The sequence below is a fragment of the Pleurodeles waltl genome, chromosome 2_2 (assembly GCF_031143425.1).
Source record: "Pleurodeles waltl isolate 20211129_DDA chromosome 2_2, aPleWal1.hap1.20221129, whole genome shotgun sequence".
Classification (NCBI taxonomy): Eukaryota; Metazoa; Chordata; class Amphibia; order Caudata; family Salamandridae; genus Pleurodeles; species Pleurodeles waltl.
Window position 1 is genome coordinate 157,871,798 of NC_090439.1, and position 15,353 is coordinate 157,887,150.

Here is a 15,353-nt window from a genome sequence, read left to right on the forward strand (position 1 = left end):
AGGAGGTCAGAGTCGGCATCGGGCAACACCCATCCGGCTATGATGACAATGAGGGTAGCGCCACCGGTGGGGCTGGGACGCCTGCATCCGGACCGGCACCAGGGTAGGTCGCGGTGGCATGACCAGTGTGGGAAAGTACCATCTTGCCTGGCATGTTACCCCCATTTTCACTGTATGTATGTTTGTTTTTGCCTATGTGTCACTGGGATCCTGCTAGTCAGGACCCCAATGCTCATAAAATATGCCCTGTATGTGTTCCCTGTGTGGTGCCTAACTGTATCACTTAGGCTCTGCTAACCAGAACTTAGGTGTTTATGTTCTCTCTGCTTTTAAAATTGTCACTGCAGGCTAGTGACTAATTTTACCAATCCTCATTGGCACACTGGAACACCCTTATAATTCCCTTGTATATGGTACCTAGGTACCCAGGGTATTGGGGTTCCAGGAGTTCCCTATGGGCTACAGCATTTCTTTTGCCACCTATAGGGAGCTCAGACAATTTTTACACAGGACTGCCACTGCAGCCTGAGTGAAATAACGTCCACCTTATTTCACAGCCATTTTACACTGCACTTAAGTAACTTATAAGTCCCCTATATGTCTATCCCTCACTTGGTGATGGTTAGGTGCAAAGTTACTTAGTGTGTGGACAACCTGGCACTAGCCAAGGTGCCCCCGCATTGTTCAGGGCAAATTCCCCGGACTTTGTGAGTTGGGGACACCATTGCACACGTGCACTACATATAGGTCAATACCTATATGCAGCGTCACCATGGTCACTCCGAAAATGGCCATGTAACATGTCTAGGATCATGGAATTGTCACCCCAATACCATTCTGGTATTGGGGTGACAATTCCATGCATCCCCGGGTCCCCAGCACAGAGCCTGGGTACTGACAAACTAACTTTCTGGGTCTCAACTGCAGCTACTGCTGCTGCCAACCCCTCAGACAGGTTTCTACCCCCCTGGGGCCTGGGCAGCCTGGTCCCAGGAAGGCAGAACAAAGGATTTCCTCTGAGAGAGGGTGTTACACCCTCTCCCTTTGGAAATAGGTGCGAAGGGCTGGGGAGGAGTATCCTCCCCCAGCCTCTGGAAATGCTTTGATGGGCACAGATGGTGCCTACTCTGCATAAGCCAGTCTACACTGGTTCCCCAAGCCCTGCTCTGGCGCGAAACTGGACAAAGGAAAGGAGAGTGATCACTCCCCTGACCAGCACCTCCCAGGGGAGGTGCCAGGAGCTCCTCCAGTGTGTCCCAGACCTCTGCCATCTTGGATGCAGAGGTGTGAGGGCACAATGGACAGCTCTGAGTGGCCAGTGCCAGCATGTGACGTCAGATACCCCTCCTGATAGGTGCTTACCTTTCTCAGTAGCAAATCCTCCTCTGTGGGCTATTTAGGGTCTCTCCTGTGGGCTATTCCTCAGATAACGAATGCAATCGCTGCCCTGAGTTCCTCTGCACTTCCCTCTTCAACTTCTGCCAAGGATCGACCGCTGACTGCTCTGGGACGCCTGCTTAACCGCTACAAAGTAGCAGGAAGACTACCAGCAACATTGTAGCGCCTCATCCTGCTGGCTTTCTCGACTGTTTCCTGGTGGTGCATGCTCTGAGGGCTGTCTGCCTTCACCCTGCACTGGAAGCCAAGAAGAAATCTCCTGTGGGTCGACGGAATCTTCCCCCTGCTAACGCAGGCACCAAACTTCTGCATCAGTGGTCCTCTGGGTCCCCTCTCATCCTGACGAGCGTGGTTCCTGGAACACAGGAGCTGGGTCCAAGTGTCTTCTACAGTCCAGTGGCCCTTTTGTCCAAATTTGGTGGAGGTAAGTCCTTGCCTCCCCACGCCAGACAGTAATCCTGTGTACTGCGTTAACTGCAGCTGCTCGGGCTTCTGTGCACTTTTGCAAGATTTCCTTTGTGCACAGCCTAGCCCACGTGCCCAGCACTCCGTCCTGCATTGCCTAACTCGCTGAGTTGGACTCAGACGTCGTGGGACCCTCCTTTGTGACTCTGAGTTGACCGCTGACCTCAGATTTTCTAAGTGCCTGTTAAGGTGCTTCTGCGGGTGCTGTCTGCTTCTGCGTGGGCTCTCTGAGTTGCTGAGCGCCCCCTCTGCCTCTTCCTTCAAGGGGCGACCTCCTGGTCCTTCCTGGGCCCTAGCAGCACCCAAAATCCTCAACCGCGACTCTTGCAGCTAGCAAGGCTTGTTTGCGGTCTTTCTTCGTGGAAACAACTCTGCATCCTCCAGCACACCTTTGGACATCTTCTGACCAAAGGAGAAGTTCCTTACACCTTCCGTTGTTGCAAAATCTTTGGCTTCTTCCACCCGGAGGCAGCCCTTTTGCACCTTCATCCAGGGTTTAGTGGGCTCCTGCCCCCTCCCCACACACTTGCGTGACTCTTGGACTTGGTCCCCTTCCTTTACAGGTCCTCAGGTCCAGGAATCCATCTTCAGTGTTTTGCAATCAGTTGTTCTCCTTGCAGAATCCCCTATCTCGACTTTACTGTCTTTCTGGGGTAGTAGGGTAATTTTAATCCTACTTTTCAGGGTCTTGGAGTGGGGTATCTTGGACACCCTTAGTGTTTTCTTACACTCCCAGCGACCCTCCACACACTACACTAGGCCTGGGGTCCATTTGTGGTTCGCATTCCACTTTAGGAGTATATGGTTTGTGTTGCCCCAGGCCTATTCCTCCCTATTGCATTCTATTGTGTTCTACATTGTTTGCACTACTTTTTAAACTGTTGCTTACATGATTTTGGTTTGTGTGCATATCATTTGTGTATATTGCTTACCTCCAAAGGGAGTATATCCTCTGAAATACTTTTGGCATATTGTCACTAAAATAAAGTACCTTTATTTTTAGTAACTCTGAGTATTGTGTTTTCTTATGATATAGTGCTACGTGATATAAGTGGTATAGTAGGAGCTTTGCATTTCTCCTAGTTCAGCCTAAGCTGCTCTGCTATAGCTACATCTATCAGTCTAAGCTACTGGAACACCTCTATTCTACTAATAAGGGATAACTGAACCTGGCACAAGGTGTAAGTACCACAAGGTACCCACTATAAGCCAGGCCAGTCTCCTACAACCAGCACCTGTCCAGATCCAGGACTGGATCTCTGAAGGTCCATTGGTGCGGAGAACAAAGCCGCTGGCGTGTAACGTAATGGGGCCCCCTCCAACCCCACAGTGCCCAAAGGCGCTCTGGCCAGGTCGGACTCCCCAAAAATTAGATGCATGGCCATAAAAAGTTCTTTCAATTGGGTATTGGTTATCCCAGTTCCCAGAAACTCAGGGAGGTGCAGGTTCCATAGTACGAGGCCAAAAATTATGATACCCCCTCGTCACATCGGCCGACAGATGAAAAGAAGTAAGAGCACTTCGACTTCAAATTATTTTTCTTGTGCCTCGACTTACGCGATTGCCCTGAGGACTTTGACTGGGATGACAACGACTTCGGACACCACAACCAGTCCTGGGACATTCCTCTCGACCGAGACCGAGACCTGACAGGAGTTGCATTCTGGGCCACCATCGGCTTTAGAGACTGCTCCCTCAAAGCCTTTGGATGCATGGCCCTGCACTCAGAGCATGACTTCAGGTCGTGGTTGCGCTCCAAACACCACAAGTTGATGAGGTGGGGATCTGTCATCACCCAACGACAGGCTCTGCAGGGTGTGTTGATATCCTCGACACACCAGGAATAATCTAAAAAAGAACATAACAGAGCCGAAAAAGACCAGTCAAAAAACGACTGAGGGGTAGCTCTCTTGGATCAGCGTTGGCAGGCGCGCAAAGAAAAGAATTGACATTGCCGTACCGGTGTGGCGCTATATAGGAATTGCTATCTCATTTCCAGCCCAGCCGGACACGAAGTCGATCGAGGCCACCTACCAGCGCACAGGGGTACTGCTCAGGAAAAATCTTACGGCTTCAGATTTAAGTCTCATTAACAGAAGGAACTCAAATCATAATGCAATTTACTCAAATAGTATGTGAGAGATTAGGATGCAGACCAATAAGAAGCCCACAGCAATAAAGTCCACCTTAGGCCCACACACTTATGTATGAATTTAGCTGCCTTTAAGATTAATCTCTGAGAAAAGTGTCAAGGGTTTAAAAAAAATAATTTGAAGAACGAGCTAAAACTACAGAATAGATCAATTTGATCATAAAATAGTTTAAATCATCAGTGAAAAACATTTTTAACTGCTTGCTAGTACCAAAAGGATAATGCCTCTTCTATGTTTAGAGAAGAAGTGTACTTTATTCAGTACTAGGGAGTGCTGGTCTATGAAGCTGACATGTAATGTGCTAACTGGTAAAAGCTTCCGGATTAAGAAACTCACATCTATCTATTTATTCAACAATTAAGCACCATTTCCTTCAGGATAGTTCAAAATGTCTGCATACCTACTCTGGATTTTACTGAGGAAACACAATTTTGCAAAAGTCAGTTTTATGAGTCTTAATATTGAATTCTGTTTAGGAAACTTAACTGAGCTAAAGACAACTCTCAAGAAAAACTTGCCAAGGGAGCTTGATCTTGACACCTTAAGACAGGCTTTTGTAGTAGCTATCAAAGGAACCGCATCTCAAATTTGGGTAACATACATCTACTGGGAGTACACAGGGGACTCAAGAGTCCCAGTGTCCATGGGTCTTAACTTATCTCAGACGTGTAACGTAATTTATCATGTTGAAAATGTTTTTTTATTTTACATTACTTATTTGCCATCAAACTGGAAAACCTACCTAACACAGGCACCTATAAATACCTTAAATATTGTTTTGTGAAACAAAAACATATTTTATGAATAGTCTCACTGAATAAATGAAACACCACACATTACTGTTGAGTGAAGTTCCTGCAGAAACATGTAAGGTCTGAAGGGAAGACCCCTTAACCCAAAATGTCTGGCTACTGATGAAATCAGGCAGTCATTTAATGTATATACAAGAAGGTACTGGACTCTACACTTGTGAGAGAACAATTATTTACTTCTAATATACCATAAGGTATAGTATTCAATAAAGATATTCTGCGAATCAGCAACGGCAAGTTGATTAGATACATAAGTTCCATTTTCTTTATGCCCCTTGCTGTGCACTCTATAATGCCTTATCAGAGGTACCAGTGGTTGCAACCTGGTTTAAAGCGTACAGATGTCCAGTTAGTTATCCAAGGTGCTAATATCATTCAAAAGAGTCATATGTGTACTCTCTGAAGAACTACTGACACATTTCGATCTTGATGCAAGGTGCAAAGGATTCAGCAAGGTCTTCATCAGGACAAAGTATTCACAGTCTTCTCTCATTTTGCATGAGCAGTCTTTTCTTATTGTCTGTCTACTATGTTGCTCAGGTTATGTTTCAATCTGATTGTCATGTTTCTCGGAAATGCGCCAGGGCTCAAACCAGGATGGCTATTGTCATCCTGGCATGAGCCACAGTTTGTCAGTCTGTTGTGACATTACTTAAAAACAGGGAAGCAAGGCTTACAAACATTACTTATGACTGTTGTGTTGAAGCCTACCAGGGTACATCCTTCTTCCAAAGCCTTAAAGGCCGAAGGAATCCTTGACTTGGAAGTTAATACTAGGATTGCTGGAATCATCCTGAATACTGAGGTCCTCTCTCATCAGGGTTAACTGGCCTCTCTTCAGGTTAATTAATCTTCCATGATCTTGAGGGCCTCTCAATACCTTTGAGGACCTATTGGTGCTGGTCAAGGGCCCTCCATACGGTTGAGGGACCGTCCATACAGTAAAGAGCCCATTCAATAATACTGATGGCCTCTCCTCTGATTTTGAGGGTCTTGAGAGCACTCAGAAAAGCAGTCACATGCCTATGAAGGCCCTTTACTTAGGTATCAGAAAAAAGGGTCAGGCATGTTTAGGTAGGAGCATGTCTTCTCCATAGGATATTCACTGCATTGACTCTTACGCTAGTTTGAGAAACAGGGAACTCTATAAATCCTACACTCCAGCTCAATCATGGTTACTAAACTTTTCCTCAAAATCTTACATTTCTAGAGACACTCATCAGAAAAAGCTTCCCAAAGAAGGAAATCAATAGGAATATCCAAGTATTCCCCATTAATGGCCTCTAATGAGCAAATTCCTGACAGAAAAAGTGGGTCACCAGTGACTGAAAAACCTTAGACCACATTTACCAGACAGAAAGTTTCAAAATCTCTTCAAGGGCAAAAGCTGTCAAGAGAAGCATAAAATATGCTACTGGAAGAGTTTTATTGAATAAGTATAAATGAAACGTGTAGGAAGCAGGCTCTCTATATGGTGTACTAAAAGGACGTACACAATGCAGAGAATCCCCAAATGGTTTGCAGAGGCAAAAGTAAATAGGCCTAATGCTCTAGTTTGTGGTAGTGTGGGCTAGCAGTTAGGCCTGTCAGAGGGTATTGCTAAGCATTTGTTGTACTCGCAGAGGCAATAAATTACACACTCCCAAAGAATAAATCCGAGACCAGATTAGAAAAATAACAATTCTTTTTATATATTTTTCAAACCCAAGAACTTTGTAATCAGGAAAGTAGACTTTTAAGAATAAACACTTTGCAGGTTCAAAACTCAACAGTTCAATTCAATGTTATCCTATGGAGGAAAACAATGTAAAGCAAACACAGGGTTAACAACGACTTACGAGGTCGAGCTCAGGCAGCAAAGGTAAGTACTGGGCACTGATCAGAACCACAACAGGTCACACCTAGGCAGCACTGGGGTGGCCAGGTGCAGGGGTGCAGTAAGTCATCGGGTGCCAATGGTTCTCAATGGGAGTTGGACCTTGTGAAAAACAGGCTGCAGGATCTGCCTAGGGAGTCAGTCAGGGACAGCAAGCAGGTAGCTAGTAGACTTGGATCCAAAATGGGTGAGACCACACTGAACTCGGTCTCTGGGAAGCTGAGGAACTCACGGTGGCCCCATTGTTTGGCTTCACCTCAGGTTGTGGACATCGGGTGCAGTGGTCACTTCAGGTGTTAAGTCTTTGGGGCTCCAGTAGCTGCAAAGGCCTTCTCTTGAAGTTTTTGTTGCAAAGCAGGTCCGCTGATCATGGGAGACATGAGTCTTTATGGAAGGCAAGATGAGTCTGCTTTTTGGGCAGAGTCCTTTGAAGTCATCTGCTTCTCCTTTTCCTCTTCTGCAGGTCCAACTCTTCTTTGTCCTTGTCTTCTTAGGTCGCCAGGATCTGAGTTCTAGGGTTTACGGCTTCCACCTAAATACTCAGTTTAGGGATGTTACAGGGAGTGCCAGGGGGTGGCCAATGAGCTACCACATTTAGGATGTCAACACCCTTTCTATAACTACTTCCACTGGGAAGTGGGCATAATCCTAACCCTAGTGGGCTAATTCCTTCCAAACAAGAAGGAGGAATTAAAAAAGCAGTGTCCACTTAGGCTTGTCCACCTTAGGGTAGGACTGGCATGAAGTGGGCACACCTCCTAATCTAAATAATTGTCCCGCCTGTGCTGCTGCCAAAATTGGGGTCAGGACAGGGGGGTCGTTATCTGCACCATCTGGACAGACCTGGGTCACATTATAAGGCAGCTAGGCCTTTGCAGCCCCCCCCACCCTGACATGTCTACCCTTCCTGGGTGAGGTGGTAACAACTCTGCCCAGTGCAGGCTTTTGTCTCAGGCCCTTGAGAGCATTGGCTCTCACCTTGGGGGGCCAGAAACCCATCTGTGGTCAGCACACCAGTAGCAGGTAGGTTTTCAGGGGGCACTTCCAAGGTGCCCTCTGTGTGCATTTATTAATAAATTCATCACTGGATTCAGTAAGGATATATTATTCTGAGATGTTTGATACCAAACATCCCAGGGTTCTGAGAAGCCATCATGTAGCTGGGGAACTCATAATGACCAGTGTCCAGCACATGCATTTATAATTGGGTTCCCTGTTCGCTTACTATGTCTTGGAATCGACAGACATAGTAGGGACCTATATGCTCGTGCATATATGCACTCACATGTGCCCTGATTCACCCTGCTTTTAGGGGTGACTTACACCTGGCACACGCAGTAATAGGGGACCTGCCACACAGGGTGTCTGACAGGTTATTTTCAGTTTAGCCTGCACCAACGCATACAGTTTCCAATGGTGGCACAATGTGGGTTTGGTGAGGGGTCCCAGTGGGTGCCACAACTGGTGCTGCAGCCATCAGGGGCCTTCCCTAGTACCCCAGGCACCATGTGTACGTTAACTAGGGACTTACAGTGGGTGCAAAAGTGTGTGCCAATTGTGCAGAACAACTGTGCAGGTTTGGGGAAAGAGATATGGCACTGGGGACCTGGTTAGCAGGGATACAGTGCACTAACAGCCAAAGCCACATCAGAAACAAGCAAAATGTGGGGGCTAACCATGACAAAAAGGGTGATTTCCTACAAAAGGGAAAAGCCTTTTGTTCTGGGATCCTTTGCACAGAGGCATATAAATTAACTGAGACCACCACCGCTGTTCTGTATACTGTGATTGCAGTAGGCCAGTGGCAACTTAAAAGTGACAGCACAGTTTTTCATTATTCTATGCTGTAAGTCCATGACAATTTCCTTAGGCATTTTTGCTTATAAAAAGGGGAATGGAAAGACTGTTTCAGAGCAGCAAAGTTGCTACATGTTTGTTGAACCCATTTTTAGTTCCACAGTGAGTTTTGATATTTTCTCAATGCAGTTTTTAAAAGAACAAAAATACAGAGAAAATGTTTTTTGTATATGGGAGCCTTTTCATTTTGGTTTGTGTCTAAAGTTTTTTTACATCAGTTCTGGGAAACCCGCATATGGGTAGGACTATTCAGAATTTATAAATCTTAATGAAGATCCCTTGAGAACACAAGGTTCTCTTTTCACATTTCTCTTCACAAGCCTTCATTTTAAATTAATTTATGCTGCATGTGGCTGATAGTTACCTGGTGGACAAGATGGTATACAGTCACTGTAGTTAAAAAAAAATAAAAAAATAAACCCTACTGTCTAAAGAAGAAAAAAAGAGTAAAGTCCCCTGCCTAAGATTGAGCAGGATAAAACCGCACCAGGTCATTAAGTATACGCAAACTGATGAGAGGACCAAATCTATTATTTCGGCAGGAATTCAGGTCCATCAGAAGTGGTGTCATTAGGTAGGGAGTGGGATGTCGTGAGTGGGTAAGTGTGGGTCTGTTTGCGCATACACACTTTGCATAGTAATACTGACTATGTACTGTTGCTGAAACAGGATACCACAGCAAGTGGCCTTCAAATACAAGGCAGTGTTTAAAATAAAAACAAAAGACAAAAATAGATCATTTGAGAGCTCTGAGGACAATTCATAAACTGAAATCAAAGATGCTCATTTGTGCAGTTGCATTTTTGGAAAATATTACATTTTGGCAAAGAAAGTCACAAATTCACTGAAGACCGTCATTAAGTCAAGACCACATGCCTTTTTTTTTTTTTTTTAACCAATTCAATCATCCACAACAACACTCTATTAAGATGGGAAAACTGAGGACTAACTTGCATTTTTGATACCAACCTTATTTACAGCTTCCACCAGTGTTTTTATTTCCTTCTCTATTTCGCCAACAAACTTTAAATCTTTCCTGCAACCACAAAAAAAGCAAATTGATCTTGCAACCCAGAAAAAAGGAACCACTTGATGTATTGAGTAAACGTTTGCAAGGACACCTTATTCTTTAATGCATAATTTTATTTTCTTGTCAAACGCTGACAGCAAGAAGGACCAGTTACTTACTTTCAATAACACCTTATCTGGTAGAGACTATCTCTAGCTGCAGATTCCTTACCTTTGAATTTTCCCCAGGTGAGAGACTGGATCTGGAAGATGTTCATGAGCAGTACATCTCCGAGCCAATGGGTGGCGATGATAGTCTCCGCGTCAGTCGTTGGCATCGTCCATGCAGGAAATGAAGTCGCAGGTCCTATATAGGTGCCACCCAGGTGAGTAGACATCTCTTTCATTTCACGACTTTCCATGCCAGAAGCACAGAACCATTAAGAACATTGACTACTGATGTGTCAAACTCAAGGCAATGAAAGGGGAGTCCCTGCCCCTAGAAGTCAGTTTGCAGTGCTAGGAGGATGGGTGGGTCTGTAAGGAATCTGCAGCTAGGTTTAGGGCCTTCTTTAGAGTTTGGCAGACAGGTTACTTCGTCACAAACATGACAGATATCCCGTCTGCCAAATTACAATCTAATTTATGGGATTGTAATACTGCCAATGGGGTCTCCGTTTGTGAAGGAGTAACCCCTTCTGCCAAACTCTAAATCAGGCCCTTTGTCTCTACCAGATAAAGCGTTACCAAAGGTAACTTACTTGTCCATCTGACAGAAAATTCAAGCTGCAGATTCCTTACATTTGAATGAATACCCAAGCAATACCATCCCCGTAGGTGGGTCTGTGAACCACGTTCAAACTAGAAAGTCCTGCAGGCACCACATTTTAAGGCATGGGCAAAGTGGGCTCTGGCCCAATGGCCACATGATAGAGTCAGCTCTGTTCTGCAGCGAGTCTTGCCCTTATGACCTTTAATAATTCTCAATACATTGTTTTAAATGCCGTGTCCTTTAATTCATTTTAATGTGGGTGATGTGCGAGAGTCTATCACAGACATCTTGCAGAGAAATGTGCGTTTTGTGTCATACAACATCTATAAAAAACGTTTTGGGGATGAAAACAGGACCTCATATGAGAAATGGGAGGGAGTGGCAGTGATTATCTGCAGTAATATAGGTGATCTGCAGCTGTGTCACCATATTGAAAAAATGTGTCACTATCCCTGCATATTAGATTTAAACACATTTAGAATTTGGAAGAGTGTGCCTGTGTACTGTCAGTAACCTTGCCAAAGAGGGTATGAAAGAGCTGAAACTGGATCATGAATTCAAAGCTGCTCCAAACAGAGGCTCCCAAAATACGTTTCGCCCAGGGCCCCCTAAATCCTTAAGATGTCCCTGCCTGCAGGACTGAACGTGCAAAGTGCCTGTCCCTATGGACCTGACTGTCCAGGTAGTAGTGTCTGATAAATATGTGGAAAGATGGCCACTTTGCTGCCTGGCTGATGTCCAGGACTGGAAGCCCATGCACTAACGCAGTGGCCACAGCTTTAGCTCTGGTAGAATGAGCAAACAAACCCTCAGAGGGTTGCTTCTTGGCTAGTGTATAGCAGATCTTAATGCAGAGTGAAGGAAGCTCTCTGTATGGTGCACTAAAAAGAAGTACACTGTGCAGAGTCCAGAGAATTCCCAATTGGTTTGCAGAGGCAAAAGTAAATAGGCTTAATGCTCTATTTTGTGGTAGTGTGGGCTAGCAGTAAGGCCTATCAGAGGGTAGTGCTCGGCATTTTTTGTAATACAGAGACTTGAGTCTGTTTTTGAAGCAAGACAGTCCTTCCAGGTTTCAGGAGGGTCAGCTACAGGAGGAGGTGTTTTTGGTGCAGAGTGCGTCGAGGAGTGCAGACAGTCAGGCAGGGGTTGTACCAGGATGGCTACTGATTCTTATCCTCTCATGCGGGTGCGTCTTTTCTTTGTCCTTTTCTTCGTAGGTCATCAGAATCTGAGTTCTAGGGTGTCACATAAATAAAGGGGCATTTAGGAGTGCCAGGTGGTAGTCAATGGGCTGATCACCTTTAGGGTGACTATACCCTTTCTATGACCACTTCCGCAGGGTAGTGAGCATAACCCTAACCCTAGTGGCCTAATTCCTTCATAAAGAAAGATGCAGAAATTTAAAAAGTGGTGTCCATCTCAGCTCGACCAGGTTAGGGGTGGGAGTGGCATGTAGTGGACACACCTCCTAATCTGTCTAATTTTCTCACTTGTTCTGCTGCCAAAAGTGGGACCAGGACAGGGGGTTGGGGGAGAATTGGTTGGGGGAAGGGGGGGGAGGGGGGGGGGGAGTTATTGTCGGTCATCTCTGCCATCTGGAGAGACCTGTGTTGAATTATAAAAGGCGGCTAGGCCTTTGAAGCTTCCTGCCCTGGAATGTCTAACCTGCCTGGGTGCGGTGCTAACACCCCTGTCCAGTGCAAATTTTTGTTTCTTGCCCTCAAGAGCACTGGCTCGCACCTTAGAGGGGGGAGCGGGGGACGATCAGAAACATGGCTAAACTGGTCAGGACCTCTGTGTGCACTTATTCATAAATTCATCACTGGATTCAGTAAGGGTATGTTGTTCTGAGATGTTTTATAACAAACAGCCCAGGGTTCAAGGAAGCCATCATGTAGCTGGGGAACTCGTAATGACCAGTGTCCAGCACATGAATTTATAATTGGCTTCCCTGTTCACTTACTATGTCTCAGACAGACATAGAAGGGGCCTATCTATTTGTGCGTATATGCACTCACATGTGCCCTAATGCACCCTGCCTTAGGGGTGACCTATACCTGGCACATGCAGTAGTAGGGGACTTAGCACACAGGGGTGTGTGACAGGTCGTGTTTTCAATTTCACCTGCACCAACACATGTAGTCTGCAATGGCAGCACTATGTGGGTTTGGTGGGGGTGGCACAACTGGTGCCGCAGTCCTCGGGGACCTTCCTTAGTACCCAAGGCCCTAGATACTATTTACTACGGACTTACACAGGTTGCTAAAGGGTGTGCTAATTGTGGAGAATAACTGTGCAGTGTTGAGAAAGAGCTCTGGCACTGGGGACCTGGTTAGCAGGGACCCAGTGCACTTTCAGTTGAAATCACATCAGATACCAGGCAAAAAGTGGGGGCTAACCATGTCAAAAAAGGGGGACTTTCCTACACAGAGTATGGACCATCTCCAGATGGTCCACTTCTGCACTGTCTGACCTTTCCTTGCACCCTCATACCCTACAAAGAGTTGGCCATTCACCTGGAACTCTAGTGTACATAGAACGCCAACTTTCTTCTTGGGTCCAAGCGGTGGAGTCTCTGCTCTTCCTTAGAAGGATGTGGGGGAGCGTTATAAGTAGGCAAGGTGATGGTCTGGCCTACATGGAAGGCCTTGACCACTTTTGGCAGAAAGGAGGCCCCTTTGAAAAGCACAACTTTGTCAGGCTAGATGGAAAGGTGGGGCAGCTTAAATGACAGTGCTTGCAGCTCACTCACCCTGCAGGCAGATGTAAGGCCACAAGGAAGGCTGTTTTTAATGTGAAAAGCTTGAGAGGACAATTGTGGAGAGGCTCGAAAGGAGAGCACATCAGAAATGTCAAAACCAAATTCAAATCCCATTGGGGCATAATGAATGGGGGACGGAGGAAACATATGAGTAAGTTAAGGAACCTATTTAGAATAGGAGATTTAAACAAAGAACACTGATCAGGGAACCTTAAAAATCAAAGACTGCAGACAAACCACCTTTGAGAGTACCCAAAGCAGAGCCCCGCTGGGCCAACTAAAGTATAAACAAAAGAGCCTCAGAGAAAGGAGCAAAAAAGGGGATCAAAAGACATGGTGGTGCACCATGCCACAAATTTCTCCCAACGGGCATATACTGTTTTGGTGGAGGGGGCGCCTGAATGCCAAGATTACATTGCAGACTTCAGGCAGAAGGATCGTCCCGAAGGGGCAGTCTGATCGGAGAATCGATGACCATGCTCAACAGAGAGGGACACCAGATCCTTTGTGCCCAGTGAGGAGCCACAAAGATTACTTGGACCTGGTTGTTCTTGATCTTCCTGAGAACTCAGGGCAGAAATTGTATGGGCAGAAAGGCATATAGGAGGCCTGAGTTCCACTTGAGATGAAAATCCCTACTAAGCGACTGCCACCTTGGAAACTCCAATGCGCAATACTGCTGACATTGCATGTTCTCTGCAGTGGCTAACATATCTCCCCACTGCTAAAAGAGACCTTCCACCACCCCTGGATGGAAATGCCATTTGTGATTGACTAAGCACTGACAGCAGAGTTTGTCTGCTCTGACGTTTAGGGAGCCCGTGAGATGATGAACCACTAGGGAAATGCCCTGTTGTTTCAGCCATGTCCAGAGGGGGAGAGCCTCTTCACAAAAGGGTCCAGAACCCCACCCCACTCTGCTTGTGGCAGTACCACATGGCGGTGGTGTGGTCTGTGAACTCCTGTACTACTTTCCCTTTAAGAGAGGTAATAAACACTTTCACTGCTAGTGTGACCACCCGGAGCTCCAACAGGTTGATGTGGAGTCTGGACTACGCCGGAGAACAGATGTCTCTGATCTCCGCCTCTCCCAGATGGCCACCCCATCCCAGCGGTGATGCATCTTTCACTACTGCCAGATCTGTTTGGGGAAGGGAGAAGGATCTGCCTCTGGACCAATCGCGGTTCGTTAATCACCATTGCAGATCTTGCGCAGTTCCCTCAGAGATGTGGACCATGTCAGAGATTCCTCTGATGCTGCTCGCACTGGAAATTCAGGTCCTACTGCAGAGCCCACATGTCATCTGGCATGTGCCGCCAGTAGGATGAAGGAGGCCATGAGGCCCAGCATCCTCAGAGTCATGCACACCGAAACCCAGGATAGATGCTGAAAAATTTGTATCATAGCCCCAATATCCTGGATTCACTGCTCAGGAGAATAGGCCCGAAACTGAACTGTATCCTGAAAAGATCCAATGAAAGTGAGCATCTGAGAGGGAAACAGATGTGACTTTGGCACGTTTACAGTGAACCCCAGCAAATGCAGGAGGTTCGCCATAGTCTCGAGGTGGGAGACGACAGCTGGGGGAGAGCCTGCCTTCAACAGCCAGTCGTCGAGGTAGGGAAAGACTGAAACCCCTAGCCGGCACAGCTGAGCAGCGACCACAGCCATCATTTTCATGAACACTCGAGGTGCGCTGGTAAGGCAAAAGGGGACCACGGTAAAATGAAAGTGCTCATGACTTACCACAGGGTGTAGGAAAGTACCCTCTTTCTTGGCATGGTTACCTGCAATGTCTGCCTATTGTCAGTGTGTTTGACTGTGTCTACTTGGATCCTGCTAACCAGGACCCCAGTAGTTGTTCTATCTCTTCTAAATTGTACCCTTTTCTTCCCACAATTGGCATACTGGTCCGCCCATGTAAGTCCCTAGTATATGGTACTTAGGTACCCAGGGAATCGGTGTGGTCCAAGGGAACCCATGGGCTGCAGCAGTAATTCCGCCACCCATAGGGAGCCCATGCAAAGGGTTCTGTAGGCTTGCCATTGCAGTCTTTGTGAAACAGGTGCATGCACATGTTTTCACTACAGGTCACTGCACCAGGTCACTATAAGTCACCCCTATGGTAGGCCCTCTCATCCTAAAGGGCAGGGTGCAGGTACCTGTGTGTGAGGGCACCTCTGCACTAGCAGAGGTGCCCCCACAAACTCCAGATCTATTTTCCTGGACTTTGTGAGTGTGGGGAGGCCA

The 15,353-nt window shown here is 46.4% G+C and overlaps 1 protein-coding gene across 1 annotated transcript in view; it reads right to left on the reverse strand.

Annotated features, from left to right (window-relative positions):
* Window positions 1–15,353, reverse strand: part of NFX1 (nuclear transcription factor, X-box binding 1) — a 1,141,187-nt gene that overhangs the window by 175,534 nt on the left and 950,300 nt on the right. The window contains exon 21 of the mRNA XM_069219549.1: window positions 9,531–9,597. Coding sequence (XP_069075650.1) covers window positions 9,531–9,597 — 67 coding nt within the window. The remainder of the gene's footprint in view (window positions 1–9,530; window positions 9,598–15,353) is intronic.